This window comes from Hippoglossus hippoglossus, chromosome 8 (assembly GCF_009819705.1).
Source record: "Hippoglossus hippoglossus isolate fHipHip1 chromosome 8, fHipHip1.pri, whole genome shotgun sequence".
Taxonomy (NCBI): domain Eukaryota; kingdom Metazoa; phylum Chordata; class Actinopteri; order Pleuronectiformes; family Pleuronectidae; genus Hippoglossus; species Hippoglossus hippoglossus.
Genome location: NC_047158.1, coordinates 10810107 through 10821801, shown reverse-complemented (window position 1 = coordinate 10821801; position 11695 = coordinate 10810107). Strand labels below are relative to the sequence as shown.

The 11695-nt window shown below is 41.7% G+C and overlaps 2 protein-coding genes across 3 annotated transcripts; one reads left to right on the top strand and one right to left on the bottom strand.

The window, feature by feature from the left end:
- Positions 1 to 1181: 1181 nt before the first annotated feature.
- On the bottom strand, positions 1182 to 6733 carry ccdc47 (coiled-coil domain containing 47). 2 transcript variants are annotated; one of them, XM_034594186.1, is made up of 13 exons: positions 6582 to 6733; positions 4882 to 5180; positions 4672 to 4767; positions 4139 to 4313; positions 3904 to 4025; positions 3745 to 3810; positions 3512 to 3613; positions 3266 to 3376; positions 2980 to 3065; positions 2839 to 2897; positions 2636 to 2745; positions 2365 to 2532; positions 1182 to 1684 (listed from the first exon to the last, which is right to left on the bottom strand). In XM_034594186.1, exons 2-13 carry the CDS (start codon positions 5170 to 5172, stop codon positions 1604 to 1606), a joined length of 1467 nt encoding a protein of 488 aa, XP_034450077.1. In that variant the 5' UTR covers positions 5173 to 5180; positions 6582 to 6733; the 3' UTR covers positions 1182 to 1603. The 2 variants fall into 2 exon arrangements, with proteins under 2 accessions (XP_034450077.1, XP_034450078.1); XM_034594187.1 differs by having other exon boundaries at positions 6587 to 6716.
- Positions 6734 to 7376: 643 nt separating this feature from the next.
- dcaf7 (ddb1 and cul4 associated factor 7) lies at positions 7377 to 11692 on the top strand. Its single transcript, XM_034594185.1, has 7 exons — positions 7377 to 7746; positions 8051 to 8209; positions 8735 to 8846; positions 8943 to 9061; positions 9152 to 9361; positions 10057 to 10174; positions 10424 to 11692. The coding sequence occupies exons 1-7, from the start codon at positions 7609 to 7611 to the stop codon at positions 10594 to 10596; spliced, it is 1029 nt and encodes a 342-aa protein (XP_034450076.1). The 5' UTR covers positions 7377 to 7608; the 3' UTR covers positions 10597 to 11692.
- The last annotated feature ends 3 nt before the right edge of the window (positions 11693 to 11695 follow it).

The following is an 11695-nucleotide window of genomic DNA, read 5'->3' as shown; positions in this document are numbered from 1 at the left end:
CTTAACAATTTAAATTATGTTATTTTTTTTACCGGAAACTGTTATATTATTTAGTCAAATTATGGACAGGTAAGCCAGAATTGCAGGTGAAATAAAAACCTGAGCAAGAAGGCAGAAAGAAATTAAGTACTATGCATTTTAATTATTATTAGGATAATTCTGAAGATGTGGTTTGTCGTGCTGCAGTTGGTGCTGGGCCCTGTTGCACCTCGTGGATCTGAACCTGTGTCCTGAAGGTAATATTGAGAAGTGGCAGTTGAGTGAATGAGCGATGTCCTGTGCTACTGAGGTTATGATGCAAATAATGACGTTACATTTGAGCTCAGAGGGGTTGGGCATGGGAGGACCTGTTGTTTTGGCAGCAGTATGGGTTATGTATGTTGGTTACACTGAGACGTTTGACTGTTTTAGTAGTTTTAGTTAACCCAGTTTATATAAGTGTGGTTAGACCAGAAAGAACCACCAGTCTGTTGTTGAAGTCTTCTGTTTTCACTCAATGTCCTCATTAGGGCTCACTCTCACTAGTGTTTGTCTTTACTACATAGCTTCATCATCCACAATGTCCATACAAAAGAACCAACCCCCTTAAAAAACAAAAACTGGACATTGGGAGTATTGGATAGCATTAGTTTTAGATATCTTTCCAGAACCGGCACCTGAGTGTATGTCTGCAATATCAAGATTTATGAAAGTTCATTCTTATCATCTGCACCATTACCGATGGACACTACTACACTGGGCAGTTTAAACATTATTCACTTCAGTAACACCTGTATTATGTACTGTTATTAACTTAGGAGTTAGGTTTTTGGGTGAGTTCAATGTATTCCATGGCAACTTCTGAGACAGTACGATTTAGTGTATCAGATTTACATTATAAAAAGCTTCTGACTAGACAGGGCTATCATTACCTCTTTCAGCTTGTAAAGAGACGACCACACTGATGTAACCAAATCTAGTTCAGACTCTGCTGACAAAACTATAAGTTAAATTAAGCATCGAGTCTCTGGTGCCTGTTTTAGACCCTCACTCTTAACTGCTGGTACCAAGAGTTCTGTGTATCAGTTACTAGATTGCACATTACTATTACTACACCACTATTCAATGACCCACAGGCCATATTTAATTCACTAATCATCAGTAATCAGATATTTCAATTAAAAAAAACAAACAAGACAGTATTCCAACAGACTCCAGTGCACTTTATTATGTTTGCTCAGATATTCAATATAAACAGCCTGCAAGAAACAAACTTTAATAAAAAAATTATTTTAAAAACCTCATCGAGCTACACAGCTTTCAAACAGAGCTTTGATTAGTTTTGAGAAGATAGTTTTAGAGAAAAAAGGAAAAAAAGGAAATATCCTGGCATGATTTGTGGCGACAGATTTGATGGTGAAAAAAAGTCCCTCTCAGTCATTAAGCTTTAGCCACACCAAATGGAGCAGGTGGTGGCACAAGCAGCAAAGCTTGACACACCCAGAGGCACAGGATTTCTGTTTGGAGCCGGAGCGACCGTGAGCCAGAGCTGTGGTGAGAGAAGCTGGAGAAAACTGAGCACTACTTCCGTGTGTGCTTGTATCTCAAACCCTGTGGTGGCATTTCACATGGCTTTTACTTTGATCTGCTTCATCTTCATCTGCTTCTTCTCAATCTTCTTCTGGTCACGTCGCTGGGCTGCTTCCTAAAAGACAAAATTTAATATTCAACTCACATGTTTGTACAGTAAATAGCCAGTTAGCACCGCTCAATAGGTCAAAAAATACAAAATCTAAAACCAACGAAATATAACAGAAATGTAGATTTGGAGGCAGGCAGATTCGTATCTTTTGACAGTGCTACACCTACGATGCTTTCAGACGTGCACTGAACTCTGGACATTATCCAGAGGGGCTGTATGCGACAATGCAAATATCTGAGTCAGTTACTCTGGACAGTTTTTCACATACACCTCCTAGTAAAATGTCATGAGAATTTCTGAGTGAGCCCATGTGAAAATACAGCCTGATAAAAGTCCAGAGAATTCACCACCGGCGAGTGGGCACTTGGATGACGTTTCTAACACGCAATGGAGGCAAAACTGGAATTCACAAAAAGAATACAAATATCTACAAGTCTTACACATATAAGACACCAACAAAGATGTCACCTTAGACAGAAAAGATTTGAGAGCTTTTGTTGATAAGGGACAACACTGGTGTCGATGTGCTGTATACAAAAATATAGGATTTCTGCAGAAAAATGTATACGTTATGTTCTGCTTCCAAGAGTGGTATCAATCTTCTCATCTATCGATGAGCAGGAAAGAGAATAATCATAAATCCCACAATGTTGAATGATCCCTTATAATTTCCCATTTCAGACCTCCAGACGACGTTGTCTCTCAGGGTCCTCCTCATTCATGATTCTCTCCTTCTCAGCTCTCTTCTTCTCCTCCCGGCGGGTCTGAGCTGCCTCTTGGCGCTGAGCGTGAGTCTGCTTCAGGAAGTTCTCCTCCACCCGGGCCCGGTTCCTGTCAGCTTTCTGTTTGCCCTAAATATACAGAGGAGGATAAATTGAGTAATAGCTGCACTTAAACCTTCAACTTAAAATGTGGGTGCACCGTGTGCCACCAGAGCACTTGAATCCTGCTCACCTCCCTGTTGAGTCTGAGTTTCTTGACTTTATCAATGCTGTAGATCACCATGTTCATGAGAGGAAGCAGAGAGTCCATGTCTTTGGGAGAGGTGTTGCCCATACCAGGCACTACAAACAAACACAAACACAAAACACATTAAGTATAGATATAACCCACAAGTAAAATCAAATCATGGGGTGAAGGAGAGACAGAAGGCTCACCATTAAATGTAAACAACAGCGTCTTCTTGGTCTCAGGCAGCTTCAATGGCTGACCCTCCCTGAAAGACAAAACAGTAACCATTAGCCCCACATTATAACTTGCAGTTGAAAGATCAAAAAGGTGGCGTGAATAATACTCACTCTTGCATAACTTTTGGACCAGAAAATTGGTCCGAGAAATGGATGGACTCGATCTTGTCGGCATTGTTGGTGATGTAATGCACCATCTAAAAATAAACAAATGGATCCAAAGGCAAAGTTGTCATGGGAGAGTTGGATTTAAGTATAGGAAGCTGTTACAGGCCAAAATCAAGAAACTCTTCTCAAATATTCAGACCCTTTGTAGATCATTTTATAATAATAATAATAATAATAATAATAATGAATGTGAGACTAGGGTAAAAATAAAAAAATAAATAGACTTCACCTTGTTGTCCATCACTCCATCTGTGACCTCACCCATCTCACTAAGAATAGTGAGGGAGTCAGGGAGCCCATACTTGGCCCCAGACTTGGGCTTGTCACCGCAGAACTCACTCTGAGAATAAAATGAAGGGGAGACGTCAAAATTATACACAGATTATCCTGTAACAGGTGGAACAGAAATGAATATATCAAACGTGGCTTCAAAATGCAGCGATTTGTTGACCAAACGTTATAAAAGGATATTTACCAAGTCCTGCATCTCCTTCTGATGTTTTGCCATTGCCTTCTTAGTGCCCACAGCAAACACAAAAGTGTCCATGTCCTCATCATTAAGAGTCACTTTGATTTGCTACAAACCAGCAGACAGATGTTATGGATTAGAAAAAGAGGAACTGTGATAATACTCATATATTCCAGAAAGTCTGTACTTTGAACTGCACTTAAAATATTCCAAACAATCAATGTTTGACAGGCACGTACTACTTGGTCACCGGCAGGCCTCATCATCCTGGCCAGAACATTGAGCAGGTCCTGCCTCTTAAGAAACTGAGGGAAGAAAATAAATATATTACATGACGCTATATTTAACACAATGCACTAAAAACAGAACACAAACATAGCGTAACACAAATCCCATACCTTGAGTTGGATCAGCATGCCTTCACAGCAAACACGTCCAGAGCACCACAGGTTGTAGATGTGTTCGTTTTCCTGATTCAGCTTCCCGGTGCTCACTGCCTCTTTACTGGTGCCATCATCACCTGTACAAACAAATTACTGACAATTAACTGACCGCCCCCGTTTGAACCATTTGGCTGTGACCACAGACACAGTGGATATACACAACAGGGAACAAAGACGTGGAAGAACTCACCCACTAGTGCAAAGTTGCTCTCTAGAAGTTCTCTGTGTGAGTTGAACCAGGCCTGCGCGAGGCGGCTGTTTTTATTCTTGCCGATGATATAGTTCATGATGTAGGCCAGCAGGCCAGTAACCATCAGGATCTCCATGTAATAACTCTCCCAGCTGTTCTGCAGATGTGCAGGAACCTACAGAGAAACAGCAGGTGGTGCGTCAATATCAGTGTGAATAAGGTGATGTTCGATGTTGACAGTTGAAATAAATTACACAAATCCTATTCAACAGCAGTTACAAACAGTGCGGTGACCTGCATTTTGTCTGCTTTAAATGTATTACAATGGCCTCCTGCAGCTGCTTCCTAGAATTTTCATTACAGCACACCCATTACATTGAAAGAGCATTACAGTGCAGCATGCTCTAAAATACATTAGGAATTTTTTTTTTTTTTACAGGCAACCTAAACTCTTTGCACATGTAGAGCGTAAGCAGATCACAATCAGCAAGGATCTGTATTCTGAGACGATTTTAACAATAAGACCAGCTTACTGTGTGGATTATAAGAGGGTCCTTCATGGAGTGGCCAGTCTTCTCCATGGGTCCAATCCCCTCAAACTCTTCGTGGTCAAACTTGCTGTCTTCATCCTGTGGAAACACGTAATTAGTTTTGCTCTAGATTCTGTATAAATTTATATAACACCATAAATATTGAATAACAATTGATTAATGAGCTCTGTCCCCCCAAAAAAGACAATATACCTGTGTCTCAGAGTCCTCAAAGCCATCCTGGCCATCCTCGAGTTCCACGGTGGCTTCATCTTCATCCTCATCCTCATCAGGCTGTGAGGACTGTGAGACTCGAGGTGGAGGGTCAGTTTCGGCCTCAGCTGCCTGATCCTCATTCATGTCCTCAAACTCAGCAAAGTCATTGTCATCGAAGTCCACTATGTCCTCGCCATCGTCAAAGTCATCATTGTAACGCCCTCTTGTGACAGGAAAGACCAGAAGGAGGAGCAGCGCGGGTATCAGGAGGAGATATGCACTTCGCATTGTCGGACCTGCATGAAGGAGGAATAGCAGGGTGTAAAAGAAAACACAAAAATAAGGGTGTTTAAAGGCTTATAGGGGAAGGTCAAATAGACATTTTACATGTAGAATACAAAAAGAAAAGAAGTGTTTGAAAAGAAGGATGTCAAATTTCAAGCGATCATAGCACTACATGTTGCAACTTCCAAGGATTACGTTCATATTCCAGGCACATATTCCATCAGGACCAAAACCTCACGCCACAAGACCAGCTTCTTCCCGGCTGCAGTTGGCCTTATCAACAAGGCCCGGGACCCCCACCTGACTTGGACTCTTATCCCGCCCCAAGTCTGTGTTACATTAACACACATTACATTACATTGCACATTGCATATTGCACTCCTGTTTTGCATTTTGCATTTTACTTTACATATCTTTTATATATTGTTTTTTTCTTATGTGTAGTACTTAGTGTTTTTATGTTCATTGTATGCACCTATATACCAAGGCAAATTCCAGGTAGGTGTAAACCTACTTGGCAATAAATACATTCTGATTCTGATGTTGCAACTTCAAAAGGACTACGTTCATATTCTAGGATTATATGACACAGGTCTAATAAGTGTGGTGATCATTTCAACCTGTTATCACTTCAAGACAACTTGTGTAATATTTAACAATGGTCCAAACTGGGCACCTGGCACTGGCGGTTAAGCTGTGACAGAGTGCAAGTTAAACAGGTCATAACACAGCAACAGACCAGTCCCTGCTCACACGGTGGGTGTTCACGTGATGACCCCATAGACTGCATATGACCCCCAAAGACCAGATGATCCCTACGGATAGAGACTAACTAGCAGGAACACATGAGCGTTAGTGCACCTCCACTGGGAAACATTGAGAACTCGTTTCCAGTGTAGCACTTTGGTGGTGTGAATACAAATATTAAGACATATCAATAAATCCACATAAGATATTGTGATGACCTAATGTGACGATGCTGGGGCAACATACAGGCTTAGCTCAGTAGCCCTACCGTGTGTGGCTAGATCCGGTAAAGATTCAACCAGATAGCCGCACCAACTAACTTTAGCTAACACTGGCGACATACTTGCTAACAGGCTAAATTAGCGGATTATGTTTGACTTTGCTCGCTTCTGTAGTGGCACTTGAGTCAAAGCTAACGGATATATAATGTAGGATTAAACCACAAGCTGTATATCACAGTGTCGGACCCATCCCCCAGCACTCTCTCACTTTATTATTAGCTGCTAGCAAATCTTGCATTAGCATGCTAGCGGTGGCTAAGTAGCATGGGACCATGTTGCGAGCAAACAGCCTCTGATCCTGAGCGGAAAACAGCCGTTTGTCTCATTGACACAACTCAGAGAGTGAAGCGCATAAAAAACTACATGACAAAATGTCTACATCACCTTACCTCGAGAATCTCTGTCAGTAAACGTGACGCTGGCTGAGCTTCACCTGAACTGTCCTTGTAGTGACGTCCAGGAGGCACGGGGATGTTCTTTCAAATTAAAAGCATGGTATCGGCTGGTGTCTCGCACCGGATATCACGTGACCACGGTCTCTGCTGCGTAATTATCAAGTTTTATTTTGCAGGTTTCTACCGGAAGTGTTGTACGCTGCCCTGTCTGATTATGATGCCGTAGTGCCGCCGGTGGTCGTAGCGCGTAACTACAGCTACGACGATTACAGAATAGCGTTATATATAATTCATGATAATAAATATAGCGTAGACATTTAAAACCCAGTTGTGACCAATGTAAATTATTATAAATTATACTGTACATATTATAATGAACGTAATATAATAGTCCCGTTCAAACAGACATCTAGGACACGTGACACTACTTACTGACAATATAACAAAGAATAGGACCGTAACAAATTAAGGAACTTGTATAGGTTTCAAATCAAATTGAGATGGCAAACAATCTAATAATAAATGATTATATAAATAAGTACATAAATAAACAAATACATAAATGAATAAAAGTATTTAAAGTATAGTATAATATGATTCGAATATTATTCTTACAAATGTCATATAATAACACATATAATAACACATTCATTATCTGTTTATTTATATAATCAGATTTTTTTAGACTACATTGTAAAAGAAAGACCTAAGTTTTGGGGGAAATTTGGCGATTTTATAAAAAGAAAAAAAAAAAGAAAGAAACCCCGAAACCGGAAGTCTCTTGTGTTTGGTTCAACTTGACAGTTATTGAGAGCACAACGAAGCAATGCAACTCTTTGTTGGGTGAAGTGGTGAGAAATCTTCCTCCGGAACAACATTCGCTTGATTAAATGCTCCTCTTCACCCCGCAGGCTGGAATCTGTTCGTGTCAGTTGCAGTAGAGGCTCATAGTCTGCGCAGAAGAGCACTTATTTCATAGTTAGCTAACGCTAGCGTGCTAGCTGCAGTTCGGGGGGATGTCGCTCCACGGTAAAAGAAAAGAAATCTACAAATACGAGGCGCCATGGACGGTGTATGCGATGAACTGGAGCGTCCGGCCCGACAAACGCTTTCGACTGGCACTCGGGAGCTTTGTGGAGGAATACAACAACAAGGTGCGTAGTGTGGTGTGGATGTGGCCATTTATTAGCCGAGGCTAACGATGGAAGCGTTGGCGAGCTAATGCTAATGCTAGCCATCCTGCGCAGCACTTACGCGTAAAATCCCAGTTTTGTTCTCACTCCACGCTAACACATAAGTACCCATGTGTAAATATGCATCGGGCCTAGTTTGTGTCTTTAGTTGCACTGACCCGTAACAACGTAATTCACAGGAATTTTCATTTCCAGTCCTCGTAGCTTAGTGAAAATTCATTGGACTCGTGTTGAAACTGGTGGTTGTGTGTTTGCTCCTGCACAGGTTCAGCTGGTGGGTCTGGAGGAGGAGAGCTCAGAGTTTGTCTGCAGGAACACCTTTGACCACCCGTACCCCACCACCAAGATCATGTGGATACCCGACACCAAGGGGGTTTACCCGGACCTGTTGGCCACCAGTGGAGACTACCTGCGCATCTGGAGGGTATGTGGATCATTTCTCTCGTGTTCATCAAATCCCACAGAAAGATCAAACCAAACACGTGGCAGACAACCCCAACAAGCATTGTCTGTTTTGTTGAAGTCATTCAAAGCTGTGCAGTCCACAGCAACTGTTTGACAAAAGCTATTTTAAGCACACTGCCTCACACGTTCTTTTATAACCATTTGGCTGCTGGAAATACTCATATGAGAAATATCTGCTGCTAGAAATAATCTCCAACAAATGTGTTGTATAGACTTGTTTTTGATCAAATTTGGAATATTCTTAGGCTTATTCTAAAGCGTCTTGTGTGTCCCTGTGGACAACAGTTTCAAGAGACATAGAATGGGAGGAGAGATTTTTAAAGCCCCTTTTTCAAGACATATCTGTCAGTTATCAATCATATCCAGAAGTAACCATGTTGTTGTTAGTTTGTGTACTGTGTCAGCTTGGCCAGATAGTTGTTGTGAAATGGTCATATTGACTTGACATTGGTCCAAGATAAATTCCTTTGCATCCGTCTTTCAGGTCAGCGACACAGAAACGCGTCTTGAATGTTTGCTGAACAACAACAAGAACTCAGACTTCTGTGCGCCCCTCACCTCTTTCGACTGGAATGAAGTTGATCCCAATCTGCTGGGTAAGAAATCCTCTGTAGTGATTTATAGTTGGAAAGCTAGAGCTTAATCCTTCACGGATGAAGTTTGAGTTTCTAAGGTGTTGGTTCAACCTGCAGGCACTTCCAGCATTGACACCACCTGCACCATCTGGGGGCTGGAGACCGGTCAGGTGCTCGGGCGAGTTAACCTGGTTTCTGGACATGTGAAGACTCAGCTGATCGCTCATGACAAAGAGGTGTGTTTGTGTCTGCACTGCAAAATGAAGTGGGGTTGTGCTCACAGCCCGAAAGAACATTTACTTTAATGTGTTTCTGTGTGTTTTCAGGTGTATGACATTGCGTTCAGCCGTGCAGGAGGCGGCAGAGACATGTTTGCCTCTGTGGGAGCTGACGGGTCCGTCCGCATGTTTGACCTCCGACACCTGGAACACAGCACCATCATCTATGAAGACCCCCAGCACCACCCGCTTCTCCGCCTGTGCTGGAACAAGCAGGACCCCAACTACCTGGCCACGATGGCCATGGACGGCATGGAGGTCAGTTTTCTGTAACGATTGAAAAACAGCTTTATTTATCAATGAGATAATGTGTTGACATTCATACAGAAATATATGCAATTACTTATTGCATAGAAAATAATGTTGGAATAGAGTGTTACTTCTGTTTTTGATAGGTTTCCCAATTGTCGAGGAATTGTTGATGCTCAGATTTTCCTTTTTCTGCGCACTGCAAGGAGTTGTTGTTGATGTTGGCTTTGAAGTTGGTATTAGAAGTTACTGTAATTCTTGACCCTGATACGGCAAATGAAAAATAATCCCAGTGGTATTAATCTTTAAGATCCACTAAGTCAGTCTTAATAGATGAATATGTACATGGTGCTAAGAGAAATTCCATGCAAACATTTAAAAATGTATAGATCAATCAAACAACCACATTTTATTTGTATAACCCATATCCTCTGAACTGAGCCCTCAACTAAAGTGAGGAAACGCTCACAAAAAACATTTTACAGGGGAAAAAATGCAGAAACCTCAGAGAGAGTTGCAAGTGATGGATCCCCCTTCCAGAATGGACAGACGTACAATAGATGTCTCTTGTAATAGAGCACATCAACAAAAGAACAATATTTGCAACATTTATCAGAGGGATGGAAGGAAGATCATGTGGTTCAATCAAAAGCTCCAAGCCACAGCTCTATATCTAATCTATCATTAATATTTGTGTGTCATAGGTGGTCATCCTGGACGTACGTGTGCCTTGCACACCAGTGGCTCGGCTGAACAACCATCGGGCCTGTGTTAACGGCATCGCCTGGGCCCCCCACTCCTCGTGTCACATCTGCACTGCAGGTAAGCAGACACTTAGGCCTAAAGTGGCACTTTGATTAAACACCACATGAGGCTGCGTTGGTGGAGGGTGTGTCTCTTCAGATACTGGACCAGAGAGACATAAAATACCATCCAGGAGATCCAATTGGAGCAAAGAGTTTAAAGTGTATTTAGATGCCTGAACATTTGTCCACAGACGAGCCTCTTTGAAAAGAACGAGGGAGCCGTGTTGTTTCTTATATTTTTCTTCTAATGCTCTTCTTCCCTCAGCTGATGACCACCAGGCCCTGATCTGGGACATCCAGCAGATGCCGCGGGCCATTGAGGATCCCATCCTGGCCTACACTGCTGAAGGGGAGATCAACAACGTGCAGTGGGCCTCCACACAGCCGGACTGGATCGCCATCTGCTACAACAACTGCCTGGAGATCCTGCGTGTCTAAAGCTACGGACACTTAGATGAAGAAAAGAAGGAGCGTTTTGTTTCAGATTTGGACTTGTTCCCCCCCCCCCCCCTCCCCTTATCCCACTTCTTTCAAGATGAGGATGAGGTCATGAGTGAACTGTCTGAAGGTGTTCGGAGTGTCACACACCAACTCCACAATAACCTGTTTTACATTTTCTTCCATGTCTTTACTCCATTCTTCTATTAAATGTGTTTATGCTCTTATTTATTTTGCTCACAAGGTAGTGTTCAACATCAGCACAGCAGCTAAGACGATTGAACTCTGAGCTGTTGTCTTTGAAAATCCAATCTTTTTATACTTCTTGGTGTGATTTCAGCCAGATGTGAGATTATCATAAAGGATTTAGATGTTGTGTGTTTCATCTGTTTGATTTGTAAAGGTTGATTTAAAAACTACTGTAGATGGCAGATGTCCTCTCGAATACGAAGGAATATGTTGTAGTTTTATTGTGGACTCATACCATATTATTGTTCATTCAAAGAACAGTATATTTTTGTCTTGTTAACCTCTGTGGCAATTAAAATTTTCCGGTATCCCTTCTCCACAATTGTATTCAGGCTCCGACTTGTGACCTGTGCAACTTTTAAAAATTGTAAAAATGACCAGAGGGGGCTTCATATCGTCACTGTGGTGGTGTCTGTCATCATATGGTGTGTTTAAGTTGGGCTGTTGATACTGTGAGTCAGCCGTGTACAGCAACACTGAGAACCTACCAGAGCAATGTTGTTCAGTCTCCCACCTCCCTAATTATCCTCCTCCTCTTCTTCTTCATTTTATTTGTAGAAGATTGTGCTTGGAAAGCTGCATTTTCTTTGTGTTAGAGTGCTTTGTGAAACGAGAGGAGAGCGAAAAACAACTTTCTGACTACGTCTGCCTCTCTATTCTTTTGTTGTTTTCAATAATTAAAGGTTCATGTCCTTGTAGCATGCCATTACAAGGCAAAATGTACATACATATAAATATATCAACTTGAGATGTTGGTAAGCCAAGTGTTCATGTTGTAGCTTTTTTCATAAAGTTTATTATTGAATTTGCTCTAATAAATTGTATTCCTCCATGTCTTAGGAACAAACCT

Excerpts from the sequence above, each read along its gene's own strand:
- ccdc47 (XM_034594186.1), bottom strand. The coding sequence starts at position 5,172 with ATGCGAAGTGCATATCTCCTCCTGATACCCGCGCTGCTCCTCCTTCTG. Across the intron at positions 3,066-3,265 it reads ATGGAGTGATGGACAACAAG|ATGGTGCATTACATCACCAA; the intron begins GTGAAGTCTATT and ends GTTTATTTTTAG. Across the intron at positions 2,898-2,979 it reads GGTCCAAAAGTTATGCAAGA|GGAGGGTCAGCCATTGAAGC; the intron begins GTGAGTATTATT and ends TTTGTCTTTCAG.
- dcaf7 (XM_034594185.1), top strand. The coding sequence starts at position 7,609 with ATGTCGCTCCACGGTAAAAGAAAAGAAATCTACAAATACGAGGCGCCA. Across the intron at positions 7,747-8,050 it reads TGGAGGAATACAACAACAAG|GTTCAGCTGGTGGGTCTGGA; the intron begins GTGCGTAGTGTG and ends GCTCCTGCACAG. Across the intron at positions 10,175-10,423 it reads GTGTCACATCTGCACTGCAG|CTGATGACCACCAGGCCCTG; the intron begins GTAAGCAGACAC and ends TTCTTCCCTCAG.